Here is a 14842-nt window from a genome sequence, read left to right on the forward strand (position 1 = left end):
TTTTGTTAAAACTGTCTCTATATTTAGCGACTATTTTTTTAATAAAATCGTCGCAAATTTTAAATTAGCGGACAGACAGGCGGTTCTTCGTTTTGTCTATTTCTAAATAAGTTATAATTTCTCATCCCACTGTAAAGTTCAGTCAGATTGGCATAATGCAGACTACAAATTGACTGCATTAAGATAATTTGGTTACTGATCCTCCAAATTCTCGCACAAAACATCAATGCTGGAAATATTGGAAATTACATGTTGGACAGGCGGACGGTTCAAGAGAGAGCATAAATTACATTTTCGATAGTTCAATAATTCACAATATTAGTTTCTGATCATTGAATATCTGATCATGTTAAAAGGTGCATAAAATTTCTGATAAGTATTAAATTTAAACCCCAAGAAACATTGACCCAAATAGAAAGAAGTACAACAAATACACCGCAAAATGTGCTCTAAAGCACTTTTCTTTAATGAATAACAGATCCATGCCAAGGCGTAATCAGATTTCAAATTTGAAATAAATATCCAACCTATATTAATCTTGTACCAACACGTGTTTTTTTAGTGTGATTATATACTCACTCACACGCACTCGAAAAACTTCTTAGGGTTCACACAATCCAAAATTAACCAAAATCAAGCACGCTTAACTTTGAAGTTCTTAAATGATAAGCTCTCGAAAAGAAAGTGCACATTGATTACATAAGTAATATCTATCAATCTTTTATGTCGTCCTCGACTACATAATCTCATTTTTGAACAGTTTTTAATAGGGGTGAAAACATATTTTCATGAAAATCAAATCTGTTAGTGAGTGCTTAAATAAAATTTTCAGTATCAATGAATAGGTAAATCATTGGAACAGTGTGTGAGGTTAATAATCTTCATTAATTAAATGATACAAGATCCACTATAATTATATTATATATAATGATAATAAGATAAGCTGTAATGTAATGCAACATGGAAAATGATAGGTGGCCAGAATCAATAATTATTTTATTATGCTGAATGTCTCACCAACAGCGCCACCGCTAACTGCAATTACTGTCTTAAATTATTTTTCAAATATGCTAATTCATATTTTAATAATACTTTATTATTATTATTATAAATAAATACATGCAATAATCATCATTGACGTGTCATTTGAATTTAACTTTTGTCAAATCGAAAATATTTTGTAAATATAATTAAATTTGTGTATGATTTAATTAATTTTTGTAATAATAGAAATAATTGTTATAGTTTAAGATAATAGAGGGGAGGGGGGTTTGTGCAATTTATCACAATTGATGTGTTACAAAGCAAAATTGGGATTAACGACACTTCCCCTTCAGTATATTTCTCTCTCTACCAATCACGCGGCGTAACAATGGCGTCTCTCTTCCGAGACCTCAGCTACAGCAGAAGAGATTCCTTCTCCTCCTCTAACTCCGCCGCCGCCGCCGCATCTCCGTCATCGGCCAACTCACGTCTCACTGCCACCTCAAGTGCCTCGTCTTTGTCGCCGCTTCCCTCTCCATTCGGCGACCTAACTCCCACTCTCTCCTCTGCAGAGCTTCGCGCCTCAGCTTACGAGATCTTCCTTTCCGCCACTCGCTCTGCCTCCACTAAGCCTCTCACTTACATTCCCAGCAGCAATCACGGTAATTCGCCCAACAATTCGAGTACTTCAAACGGCAATTCGAGTAGTACTTTGCAGAGGTCATTGACTTCGGCGGCGGCTTCTAAGATGAAGAAGGCGCTAGGGATGAGATCCAGTAGTTCGAATCGGAGCTCCGATTGCGGGAGTCCGGGTAATTCGGGTTCGGGTGGGAAATTTAAGAAGCCAATGACTCTGGGGGAGTTGATGAGGGTACAGATGAGGGTTACGGAGGCTATGGATACTAGAATTCGGAGGGGTCTGCTGAGGATTTCTGCCAGCCAGGTCAGTTATCACATTACTCTCTATTTTTTTCCCATTTTCATCTCCATCGAAGAAATATTCTGTCTTTGATTGTAATATGTCACCGTTGTTTTAATTTGTTTAGGAAAGGAGTGATCTGTCGGATTTGGTACTGTAAAGTGTTGTTTGTATGTTTATTTTTTCAGATTGAATTTGATATATGAGGTTTATGAGAGGCATTAGAAAGTGGGAACTGCTTGATCTGAAGGATGCCGTATGGATGTGATTAAAAGAGTAGATTTGTTACTGTTTCTTGCATCTCTCGTTTGTTTTTTGTTGATAAAGTTTTTGGATTAGTTAATGATATGTTTGATTGTCTGGGACCAAAAAATTCCATTCTTTATGTTTTTCCAGTTTTCTTCATGATTTAGCTGTTTATGTTTGTTCTTGAGTTCTTGAAAGACTTCAGTTTTTATCAGTGTTCTAAATGGCGGTCGAGACAGCCGCCTAGGCGGTAGACGGCCCTCGACTGCACCGTCTACGCATGAGACGGGTGTTTTAGGCGGCCCAAGTTATACGGTGTTAGGGAGGCGGGTCGAGGCGGTGAGCAGGCGAGCAAGATGGACAGTCAAGATTTTTAAGTTGTAGTCAACAATTTTAAAAACTTAGTCAATGTCAACTAATTTTAAATCTCATAACCCTAACATACCCACTTTCTTTTTTTTACTTTTGGTTTTCACACTCAACTCTCAGATCTCGACCACCAAGCCCACCACACACTGTCTACTTCATGCCGCCAGATGCCAGAATATTTAGGTTAGGCATTGCATATTTATTATTTATCATACTTTTTTATAATATTTCAGATTTTTTGAATTCAAAAATCAAATTTTTTTCTTTATTATTTATTTATTTATTGTCGAAGATTAACGGCGGAAAAGAATAAATAACCGAAGTTGGAATTAGCCAAAGTCTAAAAATATTGTTTGGGAATATGGGGCGTTGTATAATAAAGAGAAAAGAGATTGGATCACATGCAAGTTGTGTAAGAAGCTTATTAAAGGAGGAGTTTATAGGATGAAACATCATATTGCGAGTATTGTATGAAGCTTCTTTGTGCTTAAATATTATTTAATTACACATCTTACGTAAAAAATGATTACTATTTGTGATTATATTGCATGATTATATATGATTATCTATAAAAAAATTACTTCAAAAAAAATTCAACCGCCTGGGCCGCCACTGCCTCCCGCCATTTACAACCTTGTTTTATCCTAATGTAAGTCGACTCTTGATGACTAGACTTAATTTATGTTTTGACTTTTCAGGAGTAAGAAGCAATTTAGGAGTTATATGACGTCATTTGTGATTTGTTTGATGACTGTTGTTTGCTAGTGTTTTGAGTTTTCCAAAATGTGACTAATGTGCTTATTTCTCTAATTTTTTCCTACTGGCTTTATCTGTCAATTGACTCTCAAAGTTTTATATACCATCACATATATGGAAATTTATTCTACTATGTTATTTTGAACTGTAGATGTACTGTATTTTGTTTTTTAGCTAGTTCAAATATTTAATGGATTGTCTATACTTCATGTACTGAACCATAAGGTAAAAGAATTTTTTTTTGGGTCGTTATAGGTTGGAAGGAGAACCGAGTCAACAGTTCTTCCGCTAGAGCTTTTACAACAATTTAAAGCCTCGGATTTTACGGTTCAAGAAGAATATGAAGCATGGCAGAAGAGAAACCTTAAAATGCTCGAAGCTGGACTACTTTTGCATCCTCACACGCCGTTGGATAAAGCTAATACTGCTGCTCAACGACTACGACAAATTATTCAAGGAGCCTTTGACAAGCCACTGGAAACTGGGAGAAACAATGAATCAATGCAAGTCCTTCGCACTACAACAATGGCGCTTGCTGGAAGAACATCTGACGGATCTCTGGAGTCTTGCCACTGGGCAGATGGTTACCCATTGAATATCCGGCTCTACGAAATGCTTCTCGAAGCCTGCTTTGACATAAATGATGAAACATCTATTGTAGAGGAAATTGACGAGCTGATGGAGCTCATAAAGAAAACTTGGGGAATCCTTGGACTAAACCAAATGCTACATAATTTATGCTTCACCTGGGTCCTGTTCAATCGCTATGTGGCGACTGGGCAAGTTGAAAATGATCTAATATTTGCCGCTGATAGCCAGCTCGTTGAAGTCACAAAAGATGCAAAGATAACAAAAGATATAGTTTACTCGAAGATTTTAAATGCTATTTTGACTGCTATATTGGGATGGACAGAGAAAAGACTCCTGGCATATCATGAAACATTTGATAGTGGAAATATAGAGTCCATGCAGAGCCTTGTGTCGGTTGGGGTCTCAGCTGCTAAGATTTTGGTTGAAGATATATCAAATGAGTATCGCCGCAGAAGAAAAAATGAAGTTGATGTGACTCGCAGCAGGATAGACACTTATATAAGGTCATCTCTGCGCACGGCATTTGCTCAGGCAAGTTCCTCTGTTGTTCTTTTAGAGCTTCAATTTTGAAAGGAAAACCTGGTAATCTTCATTAAATTGTGAGTCAGGTGGTCAGTGACTGCCTCGGCATGTGAGCTTAATTAATTTCTTCCTCTGCCTGTACAGGTGATGCATATGTAATTTTGTGATCCTTTGTAGTCTCATTACTTATTTAATGCGTAAACATTCTGAGTGATCACATTTTTGAATTTTTTATGACAAACGCATGCATCTACATCGATCATACTCCTCATCCATGATCAGTCTACCAACTAGCAAACAATTCATTTTCTTCAAATTACACCTGTCTTGAGTTAGGGTCCAATCACATAATTAGCTATTTCCGGCTAGGAAAAAGAGTAGAAAGACATATACATAGTAACAGCAATGGATTATGTGCAAATGATCTTGGTACTTTCCTGAATTTGAAACCCTTCTACGGTATATAATGGATCTGGTTTTCTCCCATGTTATTCCTTTTCCGATCAACTCATGAAATATTCAGATAAGAAAGATATTTACAGTCTTGACTTTACAGAGGATGGAGAAGGCCGATTCCAGCAGGAGGGCATCTAGAAGCAGCCAATCAAATCCCCTTCCTGTTCTTGCAATCCTTGCAAAGGATGTTGGCGAGCTTGCAGCAAAAGAAAAGGACATGTTTAGCCCTATTTTAAAGAGATGGCACTCTTTTGCCGCAGGTGTTGCTGTTGCCACTTTACATGCTTGCTATGGGAACGAGTTGAAGCAATTCATTTCAGGTATCACAGAGTTGACCCCAGATGCTGTACAAATACTGAGAGCTGCAGATAAGTTGGAGAAAGATCTTGTCCGAATTGCGGTAGAAGATTCAGTGGACTGTGATGATGGTGGGAAGGCTATTATTCGTGAGATGCCTCCTTATGAAGCTGAAGGTGCGATGGCTGAAATGGTAAAAGTTTGGATAAAGACTAGAGTAGAGAGGCTGAAGGAATGGGTTGACAGAAATCTCCAACAAGAGGTACCTTATATTGATTCTCTACTATAACAGCAAATCAGATTTTATACTAGTTCATAAATTGAAACGATCAATTTTTTATTTTATTTAAATAAAATTTTTTACTACTGTTATCAAAGGCTGTTGTCGAAAAAGAGTTCACTTACTGCTGTTTCGGTCTTGACAGTGGTAGAAATGGTTTCTTCGTAATGGAATTTTTCATGCCATTGTATTTCTCCAATTTTAGATTTGGAATCCACGAGCCAATCAAGAAGGATGTGCTCCTTCAGCTGTAGAGGTTTTGCGAATAGTTGATGAGACCTTGGATTCTTTCTTTCAGTTGCCGATATCAATGCATCCAGCACTGCTCCCTGACTTAATGACTGGACTTGATAAATGTCTTCAATATTATGTAACAAAAGCAAAATCGGGCTGTTGTGGTAATACTGCTTAGCTTAACTAAATTTTGATGAAATTGTCAATGTCCCAGAAGTCTACTTATGAAATCTTTGGTACGCAGGATCAAGAAACACTTATATTCCCACAATGCCGGCATTAACCAGATGTACCACTGAAGCGAAATTTCAATGGAAGAAAAAGGATAAATCAATATACTCTCAGAAGAAGAATCCTCAGGTTGCTACAGTTAACGGGGGTAGTTCTTTGGGGGTTCCGCAACTTTGTGTACGTATAAATACCTTGCATAAAATACGAATGGAGTTAGAAGTTGTTGAGAAAAGAATAGTAACCCTATTGAGGAACTCAGAATCTTCTAATTTAGAAGATTTTTCAAACGGATTGAGTAAGAAGTTTGAACTCACGCCAGCTGCTTGCATCGAAGCCGTTCAACAATTGTCTGAAGGAGCTGCTTACAAAATTGTCTTCCATGATCTCGGCCATACTTTATGGGACTCACTGTATGTTGGTGACCCTGCATCGTCTAGAGTTGAGCCCTTTCTCCATGAACTTGAGAACACTCTCACTATTGTAGCAGACACTGTTCAAGAAAGAGTGCGCACCCGTATTGTTGCTGACATAATGCGAGCTTCATTTGAAGGTTTTTTATTGGTATTGCTTGCTGGGGGCCCTACACGAGCCTTTTCTCGCCAGGACTCACAGATAATAGAGGATGATTTCAAGTCCCTTAAGGATATATTCTGGGCCAATGGGGATGGATTGCCTGCTGACATAATTGATAAGTTTGCAACCTCAGCAAGAGATATACTTCCCCTTTTTCGAACGGATACAGAGAGCCTCATTGAGCGGTTTAGGCGCTTGACTTTAGAAACATATGGTTCCTCTGTCAAATCTCGACTCCCATTACCTCCAACATCTGGGCAGTGGAACCCAATTGAACCAAATACGTTGCTGCGAGTTTTGTGCCACAGGAACGATGAAACCGCGTCAAAGTTTCTCAAGAAAACATACAACTTGCCGAAGAAACTGTGATAGATGCTATCTTTTGGTGCAGGATTGTGGACTATCAAGTGCATAACTTGGCCATAATTTCTGCTGTTTTGATTGCCTTGAGACGCTGCATAGCCTTGTACAGTAATTCTTCTGAAACTTCTTGTCGGGTCAAGTTTCAGTGGGGATTGGATTATTGTTGTCTCATTCTTCTATTTTATTTTAATATATATAATGTATTTATTCCTATTGCTTCGCAGTTGGTTGGCGTATGGAAGATCCTTATTCATTTGTTCGTTTATTTCATTTCACTCACTGTATGCATATTTTTTTAGTGTTTTTTGTTGTTATTATGTGTCCATGTTTATCTGTGTAGTGATAGATTTGCTATAAGTTGATTGAAGGGAGTGAAGCATTTATTTTGTGGGACAGCTACATTTCTTCTCACTTCTCCTTCGGCTTGAATAAATACGAAGGATCAGTTTGGATGTAAAAGGTTATTTGATTAAGTCTTTTTTTTAAAAGAAAAAGAGAAACGATAAGTATTCTAACATTCGACTATCGAAGTAATTTCTTTTCCCTCCTTTTTCGAAGAGAAACACAAGGAGACGTCTGAAAATTACAGAATATATTATCTGATTTTTTTTTTTTACTTTTCTAAAATTTAAAAAGATTTTGAAAAGCATTTAATAATAATTTTTTATTTACACTAACTTTTCGTTTATTGAAAGTAGTTTTTGAGAACCAAATCGCTTCATAATGATAAATGCAACTGTGGTCAGCCCTACTTACGATGTCAATACGGACCGGCGACATAGGACCGGGTCAGTTTGCAACTTGAAATTAGGTGGGGCGGGCCACTTCATTGTCAACTAAGCCCAACTCGAGTTAGATCACGGGTTAGGCGTGCCGATCCGACAATTTTTTTTAAAATAAATTGAGAAAATGTTAATAATTTTTTTATAATAACAAAAATGTTATTTTATAAATCTTAATCAAATTAATTTAATCAATATTTAAAAACATTACTTTAAGAAATTAATAATGTTTGGCCAGTGAATTTGATTTTGTTGAATTCATTCTTTAAAGAAGTTTCCACTCGGCTGCCAAAAAAAGATTTAAAAAAAAATAAAATGAAATAAAAAAATAGGCACAATGATTGTCTGTCTTCTAGAAAATGGGCCCAGTGAGATTTGTATTGTTGCCAAATGTCGAAGAAATTAAGCTTCTTACAAAAAAAATGAAGTTGCCAAAAACGAACATTTGGTCTAGATGGAATAAATACAATGTTTTCATCCTGTTTCTACTTTTTTGCCTGCAAACTACTCGTCCTCCAGTCTTTAAAAAAAAAAATTAAATTTATTTGTAAGAAATATATTAAAAATAAACAAAGTGTCGGAATCTAGTCATTTTCAAACAGAAAATACAAATTCAGTAACTAGATTGAAGGACTAATTGAGATTTGATCAAAGTAGAACAAAACATATGCTAATCTAATTTATTGATCTGATTATGATGTAATAACAAAATATTCAAAGTAGTAAAAGATCTCGCTGGTTACATTTGTCATCTCTATGAGTGAATTTTAAGGTTAAAGAATAACTCATTAGAGTTGTCAAACGGACAACACCAACCATCGAATGGGCATGGGTAATCATGTCACAATCTGTTTCTTGTTTAGGTTGACTTGATCCATGACGCAACAGATTAAACAAATAAAAAAGTTCGTCAAAATAAGATATATACCACATAAAATTATTTTGAAATAAGATAAATTAGCCTAAAATTTCCACTCAAAGTTTTTGCTTGCAAACTAGTCCCCCTGTCAGATTTAAATACCAAGGGATCCCTATTGTCAAATCATAGAAACTCTTGCGAGACGGTCTCACGAATCAATTTTGTGATATATATATTATATTTGGATCATCCATGAAAAATATTAATTTTTATTGTAAATACGGACAGAACCCACGAATAAAAGTCCGTCGAATAAATATCTGTCTTACAAACAAGAGACTTGTTCTTATCAAATATATAAAGATATAACTATATTTGATTATTATTTTTTATATATATAAAATAGAGCATTTCCGTTATGAAAACACCGATTGAAGTCGTTCTCGTTTGATCTAAGTTGACTTCTGTGTTATACTTTAAGACGAAATTAATTATCAACTTCATCATAAAACAATATTATCCATTTATTTCACAGTCGTTATAATGATACTTACGATATACTGTTATTTAAATATGAGTTCAGTATTATGTAGCTTGCGAATAAAATATCATACGATAATTTATTTATAAAAGTATATTATTTAAATAAGTTATTCTCCTGTCACAAATTATTATAGATTTGATCTAAAGATATGGGTTACAATTTCATTTTTATTGAAAGGGTAATCATCTGAAAATAATTAACTTCTTGATTGTTCGCATTTTGACCATATAATTTCGTTATCATCATTTAGTTATTAATTTATAAATGTGGTTCTTTTTTTTAATGTAATTAATAATAATAATAATAACAACGTATCTAATTTTATCCAGACAGAATTTATAAATCTCAATTATCAATCCTTTCAAACTTGATTACACCAGGCAGGCAAAGTAGCTCATTCCTTCCCCTCCCGCGGTGCCGCAGCCATCAAATGGCGAATCTGCCCTTCACCGGTACTAAAACCCAACTCTCCTTTGCCCTCCTCGTCCTCTCCTCTTTACCCTCTTTCGTAATATCACAGTTCTCACCGGCGGAAAGAGCCGCCCTCCTAGACCTGAAACAAGAATTCGGCAACCCCCAACTCCTTCAGACATGGAACTCCACGTCCTCCCCCTGCGACTGGCCGGAAATTCGGTGCTCCCCTGAGGGCTCCGTCACTGGAATAGCCCTTCAGAAATACGACCTCGTCGGATACATCCCAGATTCCATCTCTACGCTCCAAAACCTCACTTTTCTCAATCTCTCTTACAATCTTCTCCCGGGAAATTTTCCCACAGCTGTTTTAAACTTCTCGAACCTTCGATATCTAGACCTCTCTCAGAACAATTTTGTTGGAAATATTCCGGTGGCTATCGACAGGCTCCGCTTGCTTCAATACCTTGATCTCAGCTCCAACAACTTCACCGGAGATATTCCTCCGTTTATAGGGAATTTACTTGAGCTGAAAGTATTGAATTTGCACATGAATCTTTTCAATGGGAGTTTCCCGAAGGAAATCTCGAATTTGGTGAACCTTGAATTTCTGAGATGGGCCTATAATGACTTCTTGCCAGCGGTGATACCACCTGAGTTCGGAAAGTTGACGAATATCAAGTATATCTGGATGAAAGACACGAACGTCTTCGGCGAAATTCCGGACAGTTTCCGGAATTTGTCAAGTCTGAATCATTTGGATTTGTCTATGAATCAATTGGAAGGCGAAATTCCTGGTGGGTTGTTCTTGCTGAAAAATCTGACCTATCTTTATTTGTATAATAACAGATTTTCAGGTTCCATTCCTCAAGTGATCGAATCCTTGAGAATGGTTGAGCTTGATCTTTCTGGGAATAAATTGAATGGAAGCATCCCAGAAGATTTTGGGAAGCTGGAAAAATTGGAGCTTTTGAATTTATTCGCCAATAAATTCTATGGAGATGTGCCATCAAGCATCGGCAAATTGCCAAGCTTGAAGATATTTCGGGTTTACAAGAATAATTTAAGCGGGCTTTTACCACCTGAAATGGGTGTGTATTCAAATCTTGAAGCTTTTGAGGTTAGTGATAACTTTTTCACTGGAGGGTTGCCGGAAAACTTGTGTTCCGGTGGTTCTTTATCTGGTGTGGTTGCCTTTCACAGCAATTTAACCGGAGAGATTCCGAAATCACTTGGAAATTGTCGGACTCTCCGCTCGGTGCAGCTGTATGGGAATAATTTTACAGGTGAGATTCCATTAGAGCTTTTTACTTTGCAAAACATGACTGAAATCATGCTGAGTGATAACTCGTTTTCCGGCGGGTTCCCGACTCGGGTAGCGGGAAATTTGACTCGGTTGGAGATCCGTAACAACCAGTTTTCCGGCGGAATTCCTGCTAGAATTTTGACTTGGGAAAGTTTAGTTGTGTTTGATGCCGGTAACAATATGTTTTCGGGGTCGATCCCGGTGGAATTAACCAGTCTCAGTCAACTTACAACTCTGAAATTTGATGGAAATTCACTTTCTGGTAGGCTCCCACCTGAGATCATCTCTTGGAAATCTTTAACTACATTGGATCTTTCGAGAAACCAACTTTCTGGTCCAATTCCCTCCAGCTTGGGCACTTTACCCGACCTTCTCGATCTAGACTTGTCCGAGAATGATTTTTCGGGAGATATTCCGTCTCAATTAGGCAATTTGATGCTCACATCTCTTAACTTGTCTTCGAACCAATTAACCGGTGCCATCCCACGTGAATTTGATAACATGGCTTATGGAAACAGTTTCTTGGACAACCCTAATCTTTGTGCCTCCAATCCAACCTCCAGTCTTCCCAAATGTTACACCAAAATCCAAGAAACCAAGAAACTGTCAACGAGATTTCTTGCTGTGGTTCTAGTTCTGGCTGTTACACTTTTCTTGATCACCATTTTGATGATCCTGTTTAGAGACTACAGAAGAAAGAAGCTCAAACGTGACCTCGCTACGTGGAAACTAACCTCATTCCAGAGGTTGTATTTCACTGAAAACAATATTCTCTCAAACTTGACGGAAAGCAATGTGATTGGAAGCGGTGGATCAGGGAAAGTGTACAAAGTTTCGGTTGATCGAGGAGGTGAATGTGTTGCTGTAAAGAGGATTTGGAGTGACAGGAAGTTGAATCATCTGCTGGAGAAAGAATTTTTGGCTGAGATTCAAATTCTTGGCTCAGTACGGCATTCGAATATCGTGAAGCTCTTGTGTTGCATCTCGAGTGATGATTCAAAACTTCTCGTGTATGAGTACTTGGAGAATCAGTCTCTCGATAGATGGCTACATGGGAAGAAACAGAAAGACTTATCTCTCAATATTTCTGTTAACAACATTGCCTTGGATTGGCCAGCAAGGTTAAGAATTGCCGCTGGAGCTGCACAGGGCCTTGCGTACATGCATCACGACTGCACACCACCAATCATTCACCGTGATGTGAAATCGAGCAACATTTTGTTGGATTCTGATTTCAAGGCGAAAATTGCTGATTTCGGGCTTGCCAAGAGTTTGATTAAGAGAGATCAGCCTTACACCATGTCTGCTGTTGCTGGCTCATTTGGTTACATTGCCCCAGGTAATAAATAATGCTATATTAAGTGTTAGAAACCAACTTTGCCCCCTCTCTAGCTACACTCTTGAGTAGCTGCCTATGTGATCGAGCATGCGATTTGGTTGCAATATAATCAACAAGATAAGAGTTGCACAGTAACTGTTAGCTAAAGTTTTTGTTCAGTATGCCTCAGCGTTACTATTAATGTCACAGTCAATATCACATATTTGATTCCGATGACTTGCACTGTGGTGGCATTTTTGGGGTCTCAAGTAGATGACTATGTGGCACAACAATAGAAACATGTATCTTTGGCTACGATATTCGATTTTTGTTGTTCTTATCAGCTTTAGTTTTTTATACGGACAGTGACAAGCATAGGATCATAAACAAAATATAATGCTAACCCCTTTCTAACCGTGTAGGCACACCTCTTTGTACCATCTAACCGTGTGTCACTACTTTTTGCAGAGTATGCCTATACAAGCAAAGTAAACGAGAAGGTTGATGTATATAGCTTTGGCGTCGTGCTGTTGGAACTGGTGACTGGGCGTGAAGTAAACTGTGGAGAGGAGCACACAAGTCTTGCCGAATGGGCGTGGAGGCTATATGGAGAAGGAAAGCCAATTACCGATGCTTTAGATATGGAGATGCAAGAAGAACACTACTTGGAAGATATGACAACTGTTTATAAACTGGGGCTCATTTGCACCAGCACATTGCCTAGAAACAGGCCTTCAATGAAAGAGGTCGTTCAGATTCTCCATCGGTGTAGATCTCTGGAGGTTTACGACGGCATAAAGATGGGAAAAGAGTATGATGCCGCACCCCTTCTTCAAGATGACAAGTATCTAAGAAGCTATAGGTGTAATTCGAAGAAGCTGATGGATTTAAGTGACAGTAGTTTGGTGAGCCTTGCGTAACATTGGATAAATCAGATAGCAAATACAAAAAATCCCAGTGGATTGTAAAGGTAGTGTATTTTAAAGGATTTAGATGTATATTTAGAGTTTTTATAACAATATAATTAACGTATGTGAAATTCAAAAAACCGGTAAGTATTATTTCCCCGAGTTAAATCACAAGGAAAACATGCAATTACAACAACTAATTAAAATATAAATCCATATATCATAACACGCTAGGAATTCATGTCGAATTATAAGAAAATATAAATAACAGTAAACACGTACCATAATCCATTGATTGATCTAGCGTCAGAGTTATGGATCTTCCAAGTCAACAAAGAATCGACCACCTTATTCTTGCCTTTGATGGGAGAAGGAGAAAGATCTAAAATACGTGTGCCGTATGTATTCTGTGTTATATTCGCTGTGCCTTGGGGACCATAACCTTATGTAACCTTAGCAGTCTTCCACCCATCATAGAAGACCTAATTGGGCTGGGTTTCTACACATAAGGTAGACCATACCAATTTATTTAATACTTTGGAAACCCATAATTAATTAGATCACTTTATTGGGCTCTTTATTAGATAACTTGTCCATGTACAATTAATTAAATTATGTGAGCCCACAAAATAATTCCAACAATCTCCCACTTGGGCCACATAAGTTATCCGGATATTGTACATGCAAAAACTGGATTGAGATCTTGTTATCTAAACCAAAATATCCCTTAACAATCTGGTCTATCAATTATACCAATATCGAACCAAAGCAGTCATCGCTACATTTAAAATCACTAGACTCATCAATGATCACAACATTAGCATAATCAATAACATAGATCAAGTATGGATGTGTAGCATGGAAATACATAAATGTGATCCAAGAATAAAACATGTATTTCCAACTGGTCCTCCTAATTACTCAAATAGTCCAATAACAGACTTTCAACCAAATGCTGAACCACAATGAAAGTCATCACTTTATTTCAGAGTAATTCAAATAAACCATAGTTTGTACAGAAACTTCATGTCAAATGAGTCAAACCGAATACAAACTCCCACTGCACATGCATATCAACTATATGGACAACACCAATGTGTGTCACATGCCCAAAAAATCTTGGGTGGCCAACCCATGACAACTGCATCCGCAATTATAGAGTTTGCAATAACATGCTCAATTGACACATAACCACTCTGAATTATTTCCTTCCAACTGGAATCTTCATGTCAATATATTTTGACTTTGACAAGTTTCAGTTGTTTTTTAAGTATAATATATCGGCTTTATTTTCACAATTGATCCTCAATGATTTCTTAGACCAATGATCATTACCGGTGATAAAATTCCGCAACTTTATTCGGATTCCAAATATCCAACTATTTCCAAATGTCAGATTTTCGATGTGTGAACATAAAATCATTAGTTCACTTTATGTACCGCATAACCCGTTTAACAATACAATGTCGGGTTTCTTAAATATCTGTCCAACATTCTAATGATGTTCACCATATTTAAACAATGTTCTCTATAAATATGAATGAGATTACCACCTGATAAAATTTATACCACCACATATATGGACATAAACATTAATATATTCTTCTCAATGTTGACTTTCCAATATACTCACTCCCACTAAAGTCAATATACGAAATTAATTTGCATTTAATTTCAAAATTTCATGCATGCATAATGTCAATGTCATTTAAAATATTGATGTTCAATTTATCAAGCTTATCAATCAAAGAACTCATACCAAACATATTTGAATTTCGAAAAATTAAAAATACCACATGGATAAAGCAAAAAACTTGATTTGTTCAAACATGAAACTAAAATCAAATTTCGTTTTTCAAATTCAAATACCAGAAAATAAAAAAAAATCAGTTC

General features: G+C 36.9%; 2 protein-coding genes across 2 annotated transcripts; both read left to right on the top strand.

Annotated features, from left to right (window-relative positions):
* The first annotated feature begins 1305 nt into the window (after positions 1-1305).
* LOC142552341 (protein unc-13 homolog) lies at positions 1306-7040 on the top strand. The gene is made up of 5 exons (XM_075662087.1): positions 1306-1927; positions 3530-4396; positions 4944-5402; positions 5626-5818; positions 5899-7040. Exons 1-5 carry the CDS (start codon positions 1373-1375, stop codon positions 6825-6827), a joined length of 3003 nt encoding a protein of 1000 aa, XP_075518202.1. The 5' UTR covers positions 1306-1372; the 3' UTR covers positions 6828-7040.
* Positions 7041-9354: 2314 nt separating this feature from the next.
* LOC142552340 (uncharacterized) lies at positions 9355-13127 on the top strand. The gene is made up of 2 exons (XM_075662086.1): positions 9355-12062; positions 12510-13127. The coding sequence occupies exons 1-2, from the start codon at positions 9437-9439 to the stop codon at positions 12959-12961; spliced, it is 3078 nt and encodes a 1025-aa protein (XP_075518201.1). The 5' UTR covers positions 9355-9436; the 3' UTR covers positions 12962-13127.
* The last annotated feature ends 1715 nt before the right edge of the window (positions 13128-14842 follow it).

The sequence above is a fragment of the Primulina tabacum genome, chromosome 7 (genome assembly GCF_025594145.1).
Source record: "Primulina tabacum isolate GXHZ01 chromosome 7, ASM2559414v2, whole genome shotgun sequence".
NCBI classification, from domain to species: domain Eukaryota; kingdom Viridiplantae; phylum Streptophyta; class Magnoliopsida; order Lamiales; family Gesneriaceae; genus Primulina; species Primulina tabacum.

Coding starts and splice junctions, on each gene's coding strand:
- LOC142552341 (XM_075662087.1), top strand. CDS start 1,373: ATGGCGTCTCTCTTCCGAGACCTCAGCTACAGCAGAAGAGATTCCTTC. Junction 5,403..5,625: donor ACAGAAATCTCCAACAAGAG/GTACCTTATATT, acceptor CTCCAATTTTAG/ATTTGGAATCCACGAGCCAA. Junction 5,819..5,898: donor AGCAAAATCGGGCTGTTGTG/GTAATACTGCTT, acceptor TTTGGTACGCAG/GATCAAGAAACACTTATATT.
- LOC142552340 (XM_075662086.1), top strand. CDS start 9,437: ATGGCGAATCTGCCCTTCACCGGTACTAAAACCCAACTCTCCTTTGCC. Junction 12,063..12,509: donor ATTTGGTTACATTGCCCCAG/GTAATAAATAAT, acceptor TACTTTTTGCAG/AGTATGCCTATACAAGCAAA.